The sequence below is a fragment of the Sinocyclocheilus rhinocerous genome, unplaced genomic scaffold (genome assembly GCF_001515625.1).
Source record: "Sinocyclocheilus rhinocerous isolate Xijiao unplaced genomic scaffold, SAMN03320098_v1.1 scaffold886, whole genome shotgun sequence".
NCBI lineage: Eukaryota > Metazoa > Chordata > Actinopteri > Cypriniformes > Cyprinidae > Sinocyclocheilus > Sinocyclocheilus rhinocerous.
In genome coordinates, this window is record NW_015631204.1 from 788,413 (window position 1) to 802,286 (window position 13,874).

Consider the following 13,874-nt stretch of genomic DNA (forward strand, 5'->3'; position numbering starts at 1 on the left):
TACATATATATATATATATATATATATATATATATATATATAAACTAGAGCAAATACAGTACATAGATAAAGATATGTAGTTAATATACTTAAATATTGTAATGGACAAGCCTTAACCACAGAATACCAGATGGTTTGCATTATAATCAGTTACTTAATAAAAACAAAAATTGCTTTCTCCAATAGCACTGAAATATGGCATAATCTCCTTCATGAAAGGAGAAGGTGTCGAGTCTTCCCTAGTCTGTGTGAGCTGAATGTAAATATGCAAGAAGTCGAGTCATTTGCAATCAGCCGGAAGGGCTTACTAATGAAATGGGCTGAGAGTGGAGGTAAAGAAAAATCAGCCACAAGGCACAACCCCCATTTTGGAGGAGATCATTTAAACCGGTATACGAATCAAAATATTTTGCTGATACTACCTTCAAAGATTGTTTTTTTTTGTGTGTTTTAAAAAAAAAATCAAGCGTACATACTCTTTAGAGTTTAAATATGTCACACACCACCATTTTTTCCCCAAATGGAAAATGCACATAGTGTGCAGACAAAGCTAAACGATTGAGTGTGTAACACCCTGATGGACAAAAGAGCATAAACATATTTACAGTCACATAAAATCGTATGCCAGCATTAGCAAGTTTTTCCAAAACTAAACCCAGCACGGTTATAAAGTGCGGGATTTAGTTAAAGTGTTTCCTTCAGGTAATTGATCCAGTATGTGGGGAAACACTTAGGTCAATCTTCATTTTTTAGGGTTTATAAATGGACTGGTTCATTCTACCTGGTTCAGAGACAATATGCTTTTATGACCAAAATGGGTAAAATGAAGTGCTGTGGGATGACTTGATCGTCAAAGGTTAATACTTAGTGCTCAAATCACTAACCATAAGTATGAGTAAATAGTAAAAGTGATACTCGTCTTACCTGGATATCATCTGTCACCATGTTTTCATCCTGCATGGAACACTCATGTTGTTTGTGCAAAACGCTTGGCTTTACAGGGATGAGAACTGTCTTCTTCATGAAGCCTTCATCAGTGCCCTAGAACAAAGTACAAAACCTGTCAAGAATATGGCAGTCACATTTTACCAATAAAACAATTAATAAAGCTATTTTTAAAAATTATATAGGCCTACATTATATTTTGGTTATAGAAATAGTTCACACAAAAATGCAAATTTGCAGAAAATGTATTCACCCTCAGGTCATCCAATATGTAGACAAGTTTGTTTCAATTTGGTGAAATATATTATTACATCACACTTGCTCACCAATGGATCCTCTGCAGTGATTGGGTGGAGCCAAACAGCTGATAAAAACATCACAATAATCCACAAGTAATCCACACCACTCCAGTCCATCAATTAATGTCTTGTGAAATGGAAAGCTGCATGTTTGTAAGAAACAAATCCACCACTAACATGTTTTTAACTTCAAACCATTGCTTCCGGACTAAAATATGAGCCTTCTATCCATAATATTGCTTTCTACAGTAAAAAAGTCATCTCATCTGAATCAGGAGAGAAATATACACAGCTCAAGCACTGATTATAGGATAAATCAGTTCAGAATAGTTCTAAACAAATATGTCAGTAGATTTTGATGACAAAAGAGGATGGACTTTTTCACTGGAGGAAGTGTTATTATGGATTATTATGGGCTCACATTTTGGCCAGAAGCGACAGTTTAAAGTTAAAACACCTTCATGGGGGATTTGTTTCTTATAAGCACTCAGCTTTTAACTTCACAAGACATCAATTGATGGACTGGAGTGGTGTGGATGTCTTGTGGATTATTGTGATGTTTTTATCAGCTGTTTGGACTCTCATTCTGACGCCACCCATTCACTGCAGAGGATCCATTGGTGAGCAAGTGATGCACTGCTAAATTTCTCCAAATCTGTTCTGATGAAGAAACAAACTCATCTACATCTTGGATGACCTGAGGGTGAGTACATTTTCAGCATTTTTAAAAAAAAAAGTTTTTGGATGAACTACTCATTTAAACAAAGCCTTTTTTATGTTCCTCAGAGTTAACTTTGGACACAAGCATCTGGTAAATGTAAGTTGTATTACAATATTACAGTTGTATTACAGTTATTTTAAACATTACATTGGGAGAGAATATCATCGTCATTAATGTCAAAACGCCAAATAAATTAAAAATAGGCTTCATTTTCTTCATCTTCAAAATAAAAAAAAATTCTTGACATGTTTTGTGAGATTCACACTTTTTTCTTTCATTCTGATCCTCTAAGGAGAACAAGTAGGCCCAGACTTTGTGGAGTTACTCAAAAATTCACTTCACCTTGATCTGCTCCCAGCTCCAGCCATCCTGGATAGTCTCAGAGTGTTGGAGAAAGAGCTGACAGCAAAGCCGGAAGGTTCTTTCATCCAGGTAACACGACGCAGGGTTTCTCTCACCTGCCATCTGAGGGTAAGATTAAGCACATTTCAATAGCTAATAACTGAAGATCACTTCAACTTCATGCTCCAAAACAAACACTCAACAAAGTCAACTTGAAACACCATTCTCAACCATTTTGCTTCTGTAATGTGATTTCCAGGTAAGAATATGGGATAAGACAACATGCAATTTTTTTCCGTCAGGAGTTGATTGGACCAGGAAGGCATGGTTATTGGAATAACATGGACATTAATCGTGCACAGTTGCACCAGGAATCTGTGTTAAGAAAGCAAACTTGGAAAATTCTATTGTTGACTTTAAATTCTCTTAATAAATCCACATGCAGATTTGGAATCGTCGAAACACAAATTCCATCACAACTTTAGGTCGCTGGATCGCAGCAGCGGCTCTGGCTTCAATTACACAAGAGGAAACGGTTGATTCGCTAAGTGGCCCTTTCCTGCTCGTGCCTCTTTCACCTGCTTTGCATGAACAAGCAGAAATGAGAAACATCAAACAAACCCATTTATTCACATCTTCACTGATCAGCCGGCTTAGTGAGCATCTACAACTCCAAACTAAATGGATGCAACATGGCTTGATTAATTACAGCGTATGAAGCAATAGACAAAATGTGCTCCACTTGAACGGATTAGCAGTGTCTGTGTGTCTAGCTGTAGTCGAATTCTGACATGTTGGGGAAGGACAATTCTTTAAATGATGGTTAGTACGTACTATGAATCGTAATTCAGATGGGATAAGCCACATTTGAAGCCATTCTCGATAAACTCACAATTATGAACTCAAGATTTTTTTTCAGAACTTTTTCACTTGCCAGAAAGATTGTGTATTCCAATTATTATGATGAATAAACAGAATGAATATTATGGACTAAATGATTGGAGAAGTCCTGCAAAATGACCAGAAAGAAGCCTGTCATTTTCACTGAAGGGTCCATTTATGGCATTTCGACTAAATAATAGTAAAAAAAAAAAATATATATATATTTTTTAATTTAAACATATGGTTGAATTGTCTACAATATAATCTGTAACATGCATTTTAGAACATAGATTAAGAAAATTCATGCTGACTATAATTTAAGGTTTTAGTAAATATTACGAACTGTGAAGAACCATTATTGTGCATCCAATTTTATTTTCAAGAGACAATAAAGAATAAAAGAATAAATATTATTTTTATGGTTGTTGTTAGTTTGTTATAGTTCAACATGGTGAATATAGCATGTGCAGGAATGTATTTATATTACACACCTTCATATTTAAAGAGATAGTTCACCCAAAACTTTATATGGATGTCATCAACTGTTTGGTTACCAACATTCTTCAAAATATCTTTTTTAGGCTGAATAGAAGAAAGAAACTTGCACAGGACGAGTAAATGGAATTTTTGGATGAACTATCCCTTTAAAGAAGGCATTTCATTAAATTCAGAACAATTTTAGGGTACACCATGTGCTAAAAATGAAAAAGTTTTTTTCTTTGTTTTTCATGTACAGACAAACATGTTGTCAAAACAGTGCATGTCAGGCCAGTAGTTGGCGATGTCATTTTGGAAAGTAACACTACGCAAACATGCAAACATGTAATACGCATGCGCATGATGTCACCGTTATCACAAATGTGCGTTTTTGCAGTTTATATAGAGATAAACAATGTTGTTATCAAAAAGTTCCACTTTGAAACCACTTTGTTTTCAAAAGTTTGCGTTTTCAGATCCCCAAAATGGCGTTTGTCTTGTAAATGAACAGCCAAAACGCACACATTTTTTTAGTTGAAAATGGTGTAGCGTAAACGCCCCCTCAGAAAAAGCACTGTATTCACACAGGTTTTCACATAGACGCACCAGCTGCTATTGGTCAGACAAACAGATAGTCCCGCCCCAAACTCAACACCATTGGCTGAGTCAATGTAGGACCGGTCAGGATACTCAAACAAAACAATGAAAAGCCTACTTGAAGCCACTAATTATAGTACTTCCACTATTTAACCTATGAATGATCTACTTATAAACATGCTTTTTTAATAAGCATAATGCAGATGTCTCTGTTTATTAAATTTGTAAAGGAAGTGTTTTAACATCTAAAAACAACACAAATCACATTAAACTTCCAAATATCATTATTTCATTGTATTGACCTCTCAGATATGACAACAGCCTCCTGAAACTTTATAGCCTGTAAGATCACGAGTCTGTTTAACATGTTTTCAGGGAACACCCTTTACTGATATTGACGTTACATAAAAGCGTTATATGGCGTCTTAACATAAAGGACGCAACAACAGTTTGAGCATCAGCTCTCGTGGCGCTTCAACCGTGCAGCACTCGAGAGCACATATTTATAAAGTCAGCAGCAACGTTGCTGTGGTAACTGCGTTGCACGTTTGTTGACTTTGTTGTAATTTCTAAAACGCCGACTGTCTGACATGTTACATTGCTGCTGCATGACTCGGAGCTGTCATAAAGAACATCCTCTATCGCTCTGTCTTACCATGATCTCACTCGGCTACTTCCGGGATCCTGAGCGCGGAGGGGGAGAACGGAACAGCCAATGTTATTCGGCACATGCGGTTTCAAGCCGCCCACTTTGGAAAAAAAGCACAGCGCAGACATTAAAGGACAGAGAGCAGTTAAAACATTCGCAAAAATAATATACACAACCGAAAAGAGAGAAGATGAGCGTCCACAACGAGGCACTTTCTACCAAACTAAAGATTTGACGCATTTTTAGTAGCCATTGCATTTTTAAATGCTAATTTATTACCTCATCTAATGATGCAGTGAATCTACATTTCAATCCATAGTGTATTTATAAAGACTTTAGTAGTAAAACGGCAGAGAATAAAACAATGACCATTAAAGGTCTTCCAGAGTCCTTGTTAGCTTAAAATATAACAGGTTGAATATTAGTAGCTAACAGTATATTAACAACAAAAAGTATGGTCAAGGACTTAAGAGGGGGCTACTTGTATTATTTCCAATATTTTACAGATTTTTTTTTTGTCATCTGAAAGATATGCAGGATATAATTTTATAGAATTTTATACATTAAAAAACTTAATTTAAAACTTGCATAGTAGGGAATGATCTAACCAACCAACTAGTCAAGATTAAAATAGTTCAGCGTTTTAACCCATTTTACTTCCATTATTTTAATGTATTTCAGAGTGAAACATGGGAAAAAATGCATGAAGGGAACTGATTGGGTGGTGAAAGTGTTACCAGGACCCAATGTAGTTTGCTTAAAGGGGTCATATGATGCGATTTCAAGTTTTCCTTTCTCTTTGGAGTGTTACAAGCTGATTGTGCATAGATAAGATCCCTGAAGTTGCAAAGACTAAAGTCTCAAAACCAAAGAGATATTCTTTATCAAAGTTAAGACTCTGCCACGCCCCCCTAAAACGGCTCGTTCTAACACGCCCCCACATATCTAGGTCACTATGTGGGAATATTTGCATAATGCGCCCAAATGTGCACGCAAAGAAAGAAGGCGTGGTTTCAGTAACCGCAGTTAGTGTTGAAGCAGCCATGTCAGGGAGACGGTGTGTGTTTCTAGGTGAAAGCAAAAGCACTTTATTTGGCCTTCCGGAAGTAGATGCATTTAGGAATCTTTAAGATTACTTACAACAGAACAGCAATGCATTTTATGGACGACCGTTTCGTGAACCTAGGAGAGGAGGTAATTCTGACTTTGCTATGACAATCTGGCGCTTCTGAATCAGCTACTGTTTTGTTATTAGTTTAAGTATTTGCTATTGACTGTTCAAATGCGGAGTTTTGTGCAGCGCTGAGTAACGCGTTTTGTGTGTGTGTGTGTGTGTGTGTGTGTGTGAGAGAGAGAGAGACAGCGTCACATCACAGTAAGAGTCAGCTGTCTTAACCGCGGCTTGTGTACTGCATCATTACTGTGTCTGTCACGCGACTCTGTTCCCCTTTCGGGCTTGAACTGATGGTAAAACATTATTTACTGTCTTTACATTTATTTTGAAAGATGAAGCTCGCGATTATGGTAAGGGGCGTTACATTTCTGACGAGTGCTTGCGGTGTTCGGCCAATCACAATGCACTGGGTCAGCTGGCCAATCAGAGCAGACTGCGCTTGTCGGAAGGAGGGACTTTGTAGAAAACGAAGTGTTTGAGAGAGGCGGGGCATAGAGGACCTACAATAATGTACAGTATTTGAAAAATAATGTGTTTTTTGAACATTAAAGCATGTCAACATATTCTGTTACACCAAATACACAAAATAATGATCTTTAAAAAAGCATCATATGACCCCTTTAAACAATGGTTGACCTGCATACTAGCATACTACTGTTTCTGCCATATGTTAGTATGATAGTATGTTATTCTGAAATCAGCCAATAGCTGAGTAGCTATTTAGCTATTGGTTAACATTAACTATTAGCATGTGTGGCCTACCTGACACAGGCGGGAAAGCCATTTTAGAAGTAGTGTGCTGTATTTTGATCAGTTTATGAAGACAAACATTTTATGTTCTTTGCAGTATCATGCAATCTACACATCATCCATAATATGATGAAGACAGTGCATTAGGAAATAAATAGGTAAGTAAATAGTCCATTTTGATTCAGTGTTTACTGTCACATTTACTGTGCACAAAAATATTCTGACATGCATGGTCCGATTATGTCAGCTTTGTTTAAACGCAGCCAGATTGCAATAAGGACATTAACCCCTTAACTGTCACCCCCCATTTTTTAAAATAGGCATGCAGGTGCACTATCCAAACTTAAATTGTTGTAATTTATGAACACTTTGGAATACAGACATAAGGTTGGTCTCTTTTTAAAGAAGAAAATCAGCAAATTATCGCAAAAGTGGAATTTTTTCCACAAACTAAGGGGGAGGAGACCGCCAAAAGATTTTAAAGTACCATTTCCATGGTAACGCAATGTCTGATTTCGAAATGGTTTTCACAGGATGAATCTTGGGCTTCTAAGCTTTCAAATGATATATGATTTATGATGATTACTAAAAGATTTGATAGAGAAAAAAAGACAACAACAAAAAGAGCGCCAAACGTCCCACAGGTGGGACGGTGACAGTTAAGGGGTTTTAAGTCAATATTCCAGTTCCTAAACATCAGAATATACAATCTGATTCAAAATTTTGTGTAATTTAAATCCTTTATTTGAAATGTCAACCAAACATTTATATTGTATATCGTTTTAAAGTATTTAGCCAGAATTTGGTTGATTTGGTTAAAGTAGTTAAGGCTCTACTTTAGTTTAACATTGTGTAAAATCCATTTGTCTGGAAATATAAAAGTAATCAATTATTATTTGCATTAAAAGCATGTTTTTCAGAAAAAAATATAATATAAAAATAATCACAGAAGTAAAGATTTGACTTTGGATTGTACCACACAGTCATTTATCCATTTAGGTATGTTTTTCTGTCTAAACTGCTGTAGTGCCATTTATCAACTTTTTAGAAGATAAAACAAATTCGATGCAAAACCATTAGTTATCTCTGTACTTCATGCAGAGATATATAATTCTGCACGACCCAAAAAAAATCTTACTTCAATCACCAGTACAAGCAGAAACTGAAGAATCCGCTCCACATTTGCAATTTCACTTTAAATTTGGCCAGTGATAGTAGAGGGTGTGATTGCTTGTGAGGGGAACAGCCAGTTGTTTAAAATCCCTCTCAGTACGGTTTCAAATTCCCCTCAGTGCGTGTGTGTGTGTTCGTGTTCCACAGACAGAGCGCTGGAGATAAGAAACGGGTTGTGTTTCTGTTGGGGCGGGGCCGAGTAACTGTCACTCACGCGAGTTACCCAACAAAATGGGCGTTCCTTCTCGGCGCTCGGTCCAATGAGAGCCATCGCTCCTGTAGTCACCATGGTGACGGGGTTGTGTCCGGGGAGGCTGTGATGGGTTGACAGGTGCGTGACAATCGGAGCTCTCTGCAAGCATGTACGCCAAAGGCAAGAGTAACAACGTACCGTCCGACAGCCAAGCGAGGGAAAAGTAAGTTTATTTAAGAGGGGGGAAATCTCTATAATGAAGACAGCGCGCGGCCAGACTTTTAACAAGCGGCGGATACGCTCTGTTCCTCGGATGCTGTGTTGTCTCTGACAGCGCGTGTAGTTCATGCAAGAAAGTTGTTGTCAGTTGTCAGTTACACGCTGGTAGAATTTCTTGCGTCTAATTAACGCGACATTACTCCGCATAAGTTAAGAGATAAGAAGACTAAACTTTATATGTGAACTGTCGATAAAAAGAGTACATTTCTGCATCAGTAATTATTTATTTATGCATGCGAAGTTGCCGTATAGCTAATTTCAAGGATTTCTACATCTCAATTTTGTATTGGAATAAGGTGAGTACACAAGCTTGTTTGTCTTTAAAAGAAAAGTGTATGGGAAATACGGTACGTACCCGTTTATAAGCTTAAAAGACAATTTCGGCCAGCCAGGTGAGCTGCATTTCGGGCCATCCGTTGTTAAAAGAACGAACGCTGTTGCTGTGTTCCGTGCGCTCGCGGGAGAGTATGATTGGCGTGAAAAGTTCCAGCTCGCGCGAGCGAGTGAAGTATAGCGCGCGAAAGAGTATGATTGACATTTCAGCAGGAAAAGTTCCGAGTATGACTGACCTGCGGGCGATGGAAATTTTCGCGCGGGGAACGTCAATCATACTAGCTTCCGCGCGTCAATCATACTCTCTCGCGCGCCGCGAGCTGAGACTTCTTGTTTGGCTGCGCGCGAATCTCGCTCAAGATGGTGATGGCACGACGAGAAGTCCGTCGACCTGAGGAGATGAATTTTTCTGTATTTTATATCATTCTACATTATTTGATGTATGTTTAGTTTGTTTGGTAATGTCTTCTTAGTGAAAGAACGCACTAAATAGGGAAAATAGAGTTTGAATGTTCCTGAAATGATATCCAGTACACTTACAACGGCTTTTTTTTTAGGGGAAATCTTTGTGTAGGAGCTTCCAAAAGAACTTTGTAATGAATATATTGTGGATTTAGTCATTTGTTGGAAGTATTTCTTACTTAAGTGTGTTTGGCCATTAATGTGGAGATTTTAGACTTTAGAGTATCCTAGAATTATGTCTAGCACACCTTCAACCTTTCTGAGAGGAATGTTTGTTAGGAGCCTCCAAAAAGACCTTTGTCATGATATTTAAGGACTTTTGTATTCTAAAATATGTTGTATTAGTGTATTTAGCTTGTCAATTGTGGGGAGTTTGGAGTATCATCACTGCTAAGAAGATGATGTTATGGACATGGGAGCTTATTTGACAAGTGTCAGTCAATCAGAAAGTGTCACCTCACCCATTGATTTCCTGTGGTCAAAAACTGCATTATTATTCTCATATCTGCCTTTGTTGTCAGTCTGAACGCACACAGTTTTGTCTTCCTGCAGTGAGGTCTTGTCTTGAAGTAATTAGCAATTATTGCAGTTTCATTCAGGCCAATGTCTTATGGGACTTGTGTGGACTTGTGGTTTCGATGAAAACTCTCCAGCATTAGATTTGAGCTTGAGAAAGCAGTTTTGCTGGTTATGAGCTTTTCTTACAGCTTCTCGCTCCTTCTAAATGAATTTTTCTGCTGTTTGTGGTTCTTAACTTGTGCTGGGAATGCTTCAGGATTTAAAAAATAATCACCATTGTGCAACTTTTTGTTAATTTCCAATGTTTTCTTTCAAATTTTGGGGTTTTGCAACTTTTATTTAAAGGGACAGTGTAGAATAGAGAGAAAATTATAGTACGAGAAGGAAGGAATGGGAAAGTGACGCATGGACTCAAACCCACGTCTCTCATATGAGCATGACAGAGCACATGCGCTAACAGCCGCACCATGGCTCCTATAATGACATTCGTTTTAGCCAGTCTTGACGTCTTGACTTAGATCTTGATCTAAAATCCAAGCGTAAAACTTGAATATACAGGGCTGCCACAGCCATAGAAATCCTAGAATCAGGATGATTTCCAGGCCTAGAAAGCTTGTGAATATTAACAAAATCTTGTAATCTTTTGTTAGAAATATATATTTATTTAGTTATGCTCAGATTTAAAATATTTAATTGCCCAGAAATTGTTATTTGTGCTTAAAATCTCTTATGCAAATTTAATTTTTATCCAGTAATAAAAAACATCTTAAAGTCACATCAGTTATTGGTCAAAAAATTTGGGAACTCTATATGATCATTGTGAATAAACACAATAGCATGTCTGTGTTCTTTTTTTTTTTTTATGTTCCGTCATTTTATGCATTGGTTAAAAGTTTGGGAATGGAAAGATGAAATCCCTATGGAAGTTTGACTCATACTGTATGTGATTTTTAATTGCACATTCAGTGTGAATGAAAAGCTTTACCTGTATCCCAAGGATTCAACCGATATTTAGTAGAAAAAAATTTGGGAACTCTATATGATCATTGTGAATAAACACAATAGCATGTCTGTGTTCTTTTTTTTTTTTAATGTTCCGTCATTTTATGCATTGGTTAAAAGTTTGGGAATGGAAAGATGAAATCCCTATGGAAGTTTGACTCATACTGTATGTGATTTTTAATTGCATATTCAGTGTGAATGAAAAGCTTTACCTGTATCCCAAGGATTCAACCGATATTTAGTAGACAGACTGTATTTAGTTAATTGTTTTCAGAGATCTCACAAGCTGGTTAAATCATCTGATAGAATGTCTTTTTGGAAAGCAAATCTCAGCATCAAAAGGATAAAAGTGTGATGTCGTTAAGTGACAAAAGAAGCTTTTGACATAATGTTTTATTTGATAGGAAGTGCAGAATCAGTCAGTTCTGTTTTAACACTTAAGCTGTTTGAATTTGACAACCGCTAGACTATGGTGTTGTAGCACCGGCAGGTTTAAAGAGGTGACTGCTTTGAGAAGATCACAGTACCTTTTATCTCTTTTCTTGAAAGAAAAGTGGACAAGTGGTTAACTGTCAAGGAGGATGGTTTGTGTGATATGAGAAAGGGAAAAAAATGAAAAACTCAAAGCTGATGTCCCAGCGGCTTGAAAAGTGTGCAAAGCACAGAATTCATCTGTTCCATTGTTGATGGAAGTTAGGCTTCGTTTTTAGTTTGGCAATTACCATAAACATACATACATAACCTTGCCAATGAACACATTTAGTCCTGAAATATACCACATGGATGTTGCGTTTTCATTTATGCAGTAGGCACTATAGTGAGCATTAGCGCAAATTGTCGTCCTCTATGATTGGTTTTCTGTTCCATGTCAGGTACTATGATGGCAAATCAAGTTTATAGCTAACTACCTGAATCCAGTCTAATGGCACAGACAGTAAATTTTCTATTGTCTAATATTATGCAGATTTACTCACAATTCAATTCCATGAAATTAGATGAAAATAGATCAAATTAGATTTTTTGATTTTACTCAAAAAATCTGCAAAACAGAATTGAAAACTGATTACCTGTTGACGAAGTTGTTTGCATATTTTAGAATTGATAATCTCAAAATGGCCACATATTGGCACATTAATTGGACTAGCGAATATTTTTGGTCTATGGCTGCTATTGAGGTTTGTTACGGCCACAAATGCAAAAACGAGTGTTTAATTTGTACTAGTGGTCAAACGACATATTGGCCAATCAGTCAGCCAATATCTGCCATTTTTTAATTATCAGCATCAACCGATGAGTTATTCTGTTTGGCCAGTGTGTCGGGAGCAGGACATTCATTTTGTCAGCGCCTAACGGCATGGAGCTCCTTTTCATCTTCATTAGATGATTCATTTACTGTCTCTGTTTAACAGTTTTTCTTTACAGTACAACTTTAAAATTACAATGCTAATATTTATGGTTGTCTCATTCATTTTAAGATTTTAGGCCTAAACATTGCTTTTTTTTTTTTTTTTTATGTGACTTTTTAGTGTGTTTCTCTTTTTAGACAACAAAAGAGAGGTTTTGTAAGCACTTCTTACATTTAAGATGAAAGTGGTTCATGCATATTGCGTTCCCAAATGTATGTTATAAACGACTCAAATTTGGAAAACATAGAGAGATAAGTTTGTGTGGAGCCATATTTACTGCGAACCGAGGTGTTCTGAGACACTGAAAACACCAGATAATGAGCTGCTTGTGTGTAAAAGGACATAGCGCTGCGCTTTACTCTGAAACACGCAGCGCATGTGTTTGCTCAATTAAAGCACATCCTTTGCAATTTGACAATTGTCCTAAGCCATATTTAGGTTTTATTTTGATTCATTGTGCAGCCAGATATATACCATCTAACTCAAATGTTATGTGCAGGATTTGTCTTTGCAGTCTTTCAATCTGTAAGCTTCTGGAAACATCCAGGTGTGTTTCAGAATGCAGTTTGTGGTTTCACAGTTTGTCTGCCTGCTGTGGGTGTATAGCTGGGTATGTTAGTGTTTGTGTATCTGTCTTTAGTTTTGCGTCTCTCTCTCTCACTCTCTCTCTCTCTCCTCTGCTGATTCTCGGGAGAGCAGACCTCTCTAATATCTCCACGCATTAATATGCAAACAGTGTGGTCCACGCAGCGGCACAAGGTTAAGCATGCGTGACGAGAGGAGAGAGAAAGCACCTCAGATACTGTTGGGGAACTTTGTTTCTCTCTCCCTGTCTCTGCGTGTTTGGGAGTGTTCATTATGGGAGACTATTGCATGGTGGAGGTACTAGGCTGTGACATGTTATTTTTTTCATCATGGAGACAGGCTATTGAACTGACCTGAAGTGTGCAAAGGGGTGTTTTTTTGCATAGGTTCAGCCTGAGTGTCCTTTGTGCCTAGGGATTGTGCACGACTACTTCTACTTTCTGGAACATCCAATCAGTTTTAATAATCCCCTGTAAAATTAGGCTGGTTTTGGGTTCGCCAAACTTAAAACTTTTAACTTTATACACAGTACTGGATGTATGGCTGGATTTTTGTGTATAATTATAATAGCTGTAAATTTGAAAGCTATTTTTGCAGATATTCTTTGAAAAGAAAACCTAATTTGATGGGAAAAAATATATTTATAAATTTAGAGTAATAGATCATTCTTAAAGGGGTCATATGATGCGATTTCAATTTTATTCCTTTCTCTTTGGAGTGTTACAAGCTCTTGGTGCATAAAAAAGATCTGTAAAGTTGCAAAGACTAAAGTCTCAAATCCAAAGATATATTCTTTATAAAAGTTTAGGGCTGTTGCGATTCATCGATTTTATTCGACTATTCGATTTTTAAAAATCTTCGACTTCATTTTGCTCGCGTCGACTAACCGGCAAAATACCGGAAGTTAATATTAGTATACTATATAACACGTGGATATTTTGTCTTTCTTACACTATAATACTGAACTTTGATTTCAGTGATTTAGACTATGAGATGGATGCACTTTACTTTTGCTTTAAAAAAAAGGATTTCATAGAAATTTGGATTTCATTTGGTTTAGTAAAATATAGTTGAATAAAATAAATA

The 13,874-nt window shown here is 36.9% G+C and overlaps 2 protein-coding genes across 4 annotated transcripts in view; one reads left to right on the forward strand and one right to left on the reverse strand.

The window, feature by feature from the left end:
- Positions 1-9,114, reverse strand: part of LOC107741673 (ubiquitin-like-conjugating enzyme ATG10) — a 34,377-nt gene extending 25,263 nt beyond the window's left edge. The window contains exons 1-4 of one of the 3 annotated variants that reach the window (XM_016554445.1): positions 8,837-9,041; positions 4,919-5,012; positions 2,308-2,430; positions 925-1,041 (exon numbers count right to left, since the gene is read on the reverse strand). In XM_016554445.1, the coding sequence (XP_016409931.1) occupies positions 925-1,041; positions 2,308-2,430; positions 4,919-4,921 (243 nt within the window). In that variant the 5' untranslated portion in view covers positions 4,922-5,012; positions 8,837-9,041. The other 2 variants (XM_016554447.1, XM_016554446.1) reach the window with 2 other exon arrangements.
- Positions 8,288-13,874, forward strand: part of ssbp2b (single stranded DNA binding protein 2b) — a 72,634-nt gene continuing 67,047 nt past the window's right edge. The window contains exon 1 of the mRNA XM_016554455.1: positions 8,288-8,425. Within this exon, the coding sequence (XP_016409941.1) occupies positions 8,370-8,425 (56 nt within the window). The 5' untranslated portion in view covers positions 8,288-8,369. The remainder of the gene's footprint in view (positions 8,426-13,874) is intronic.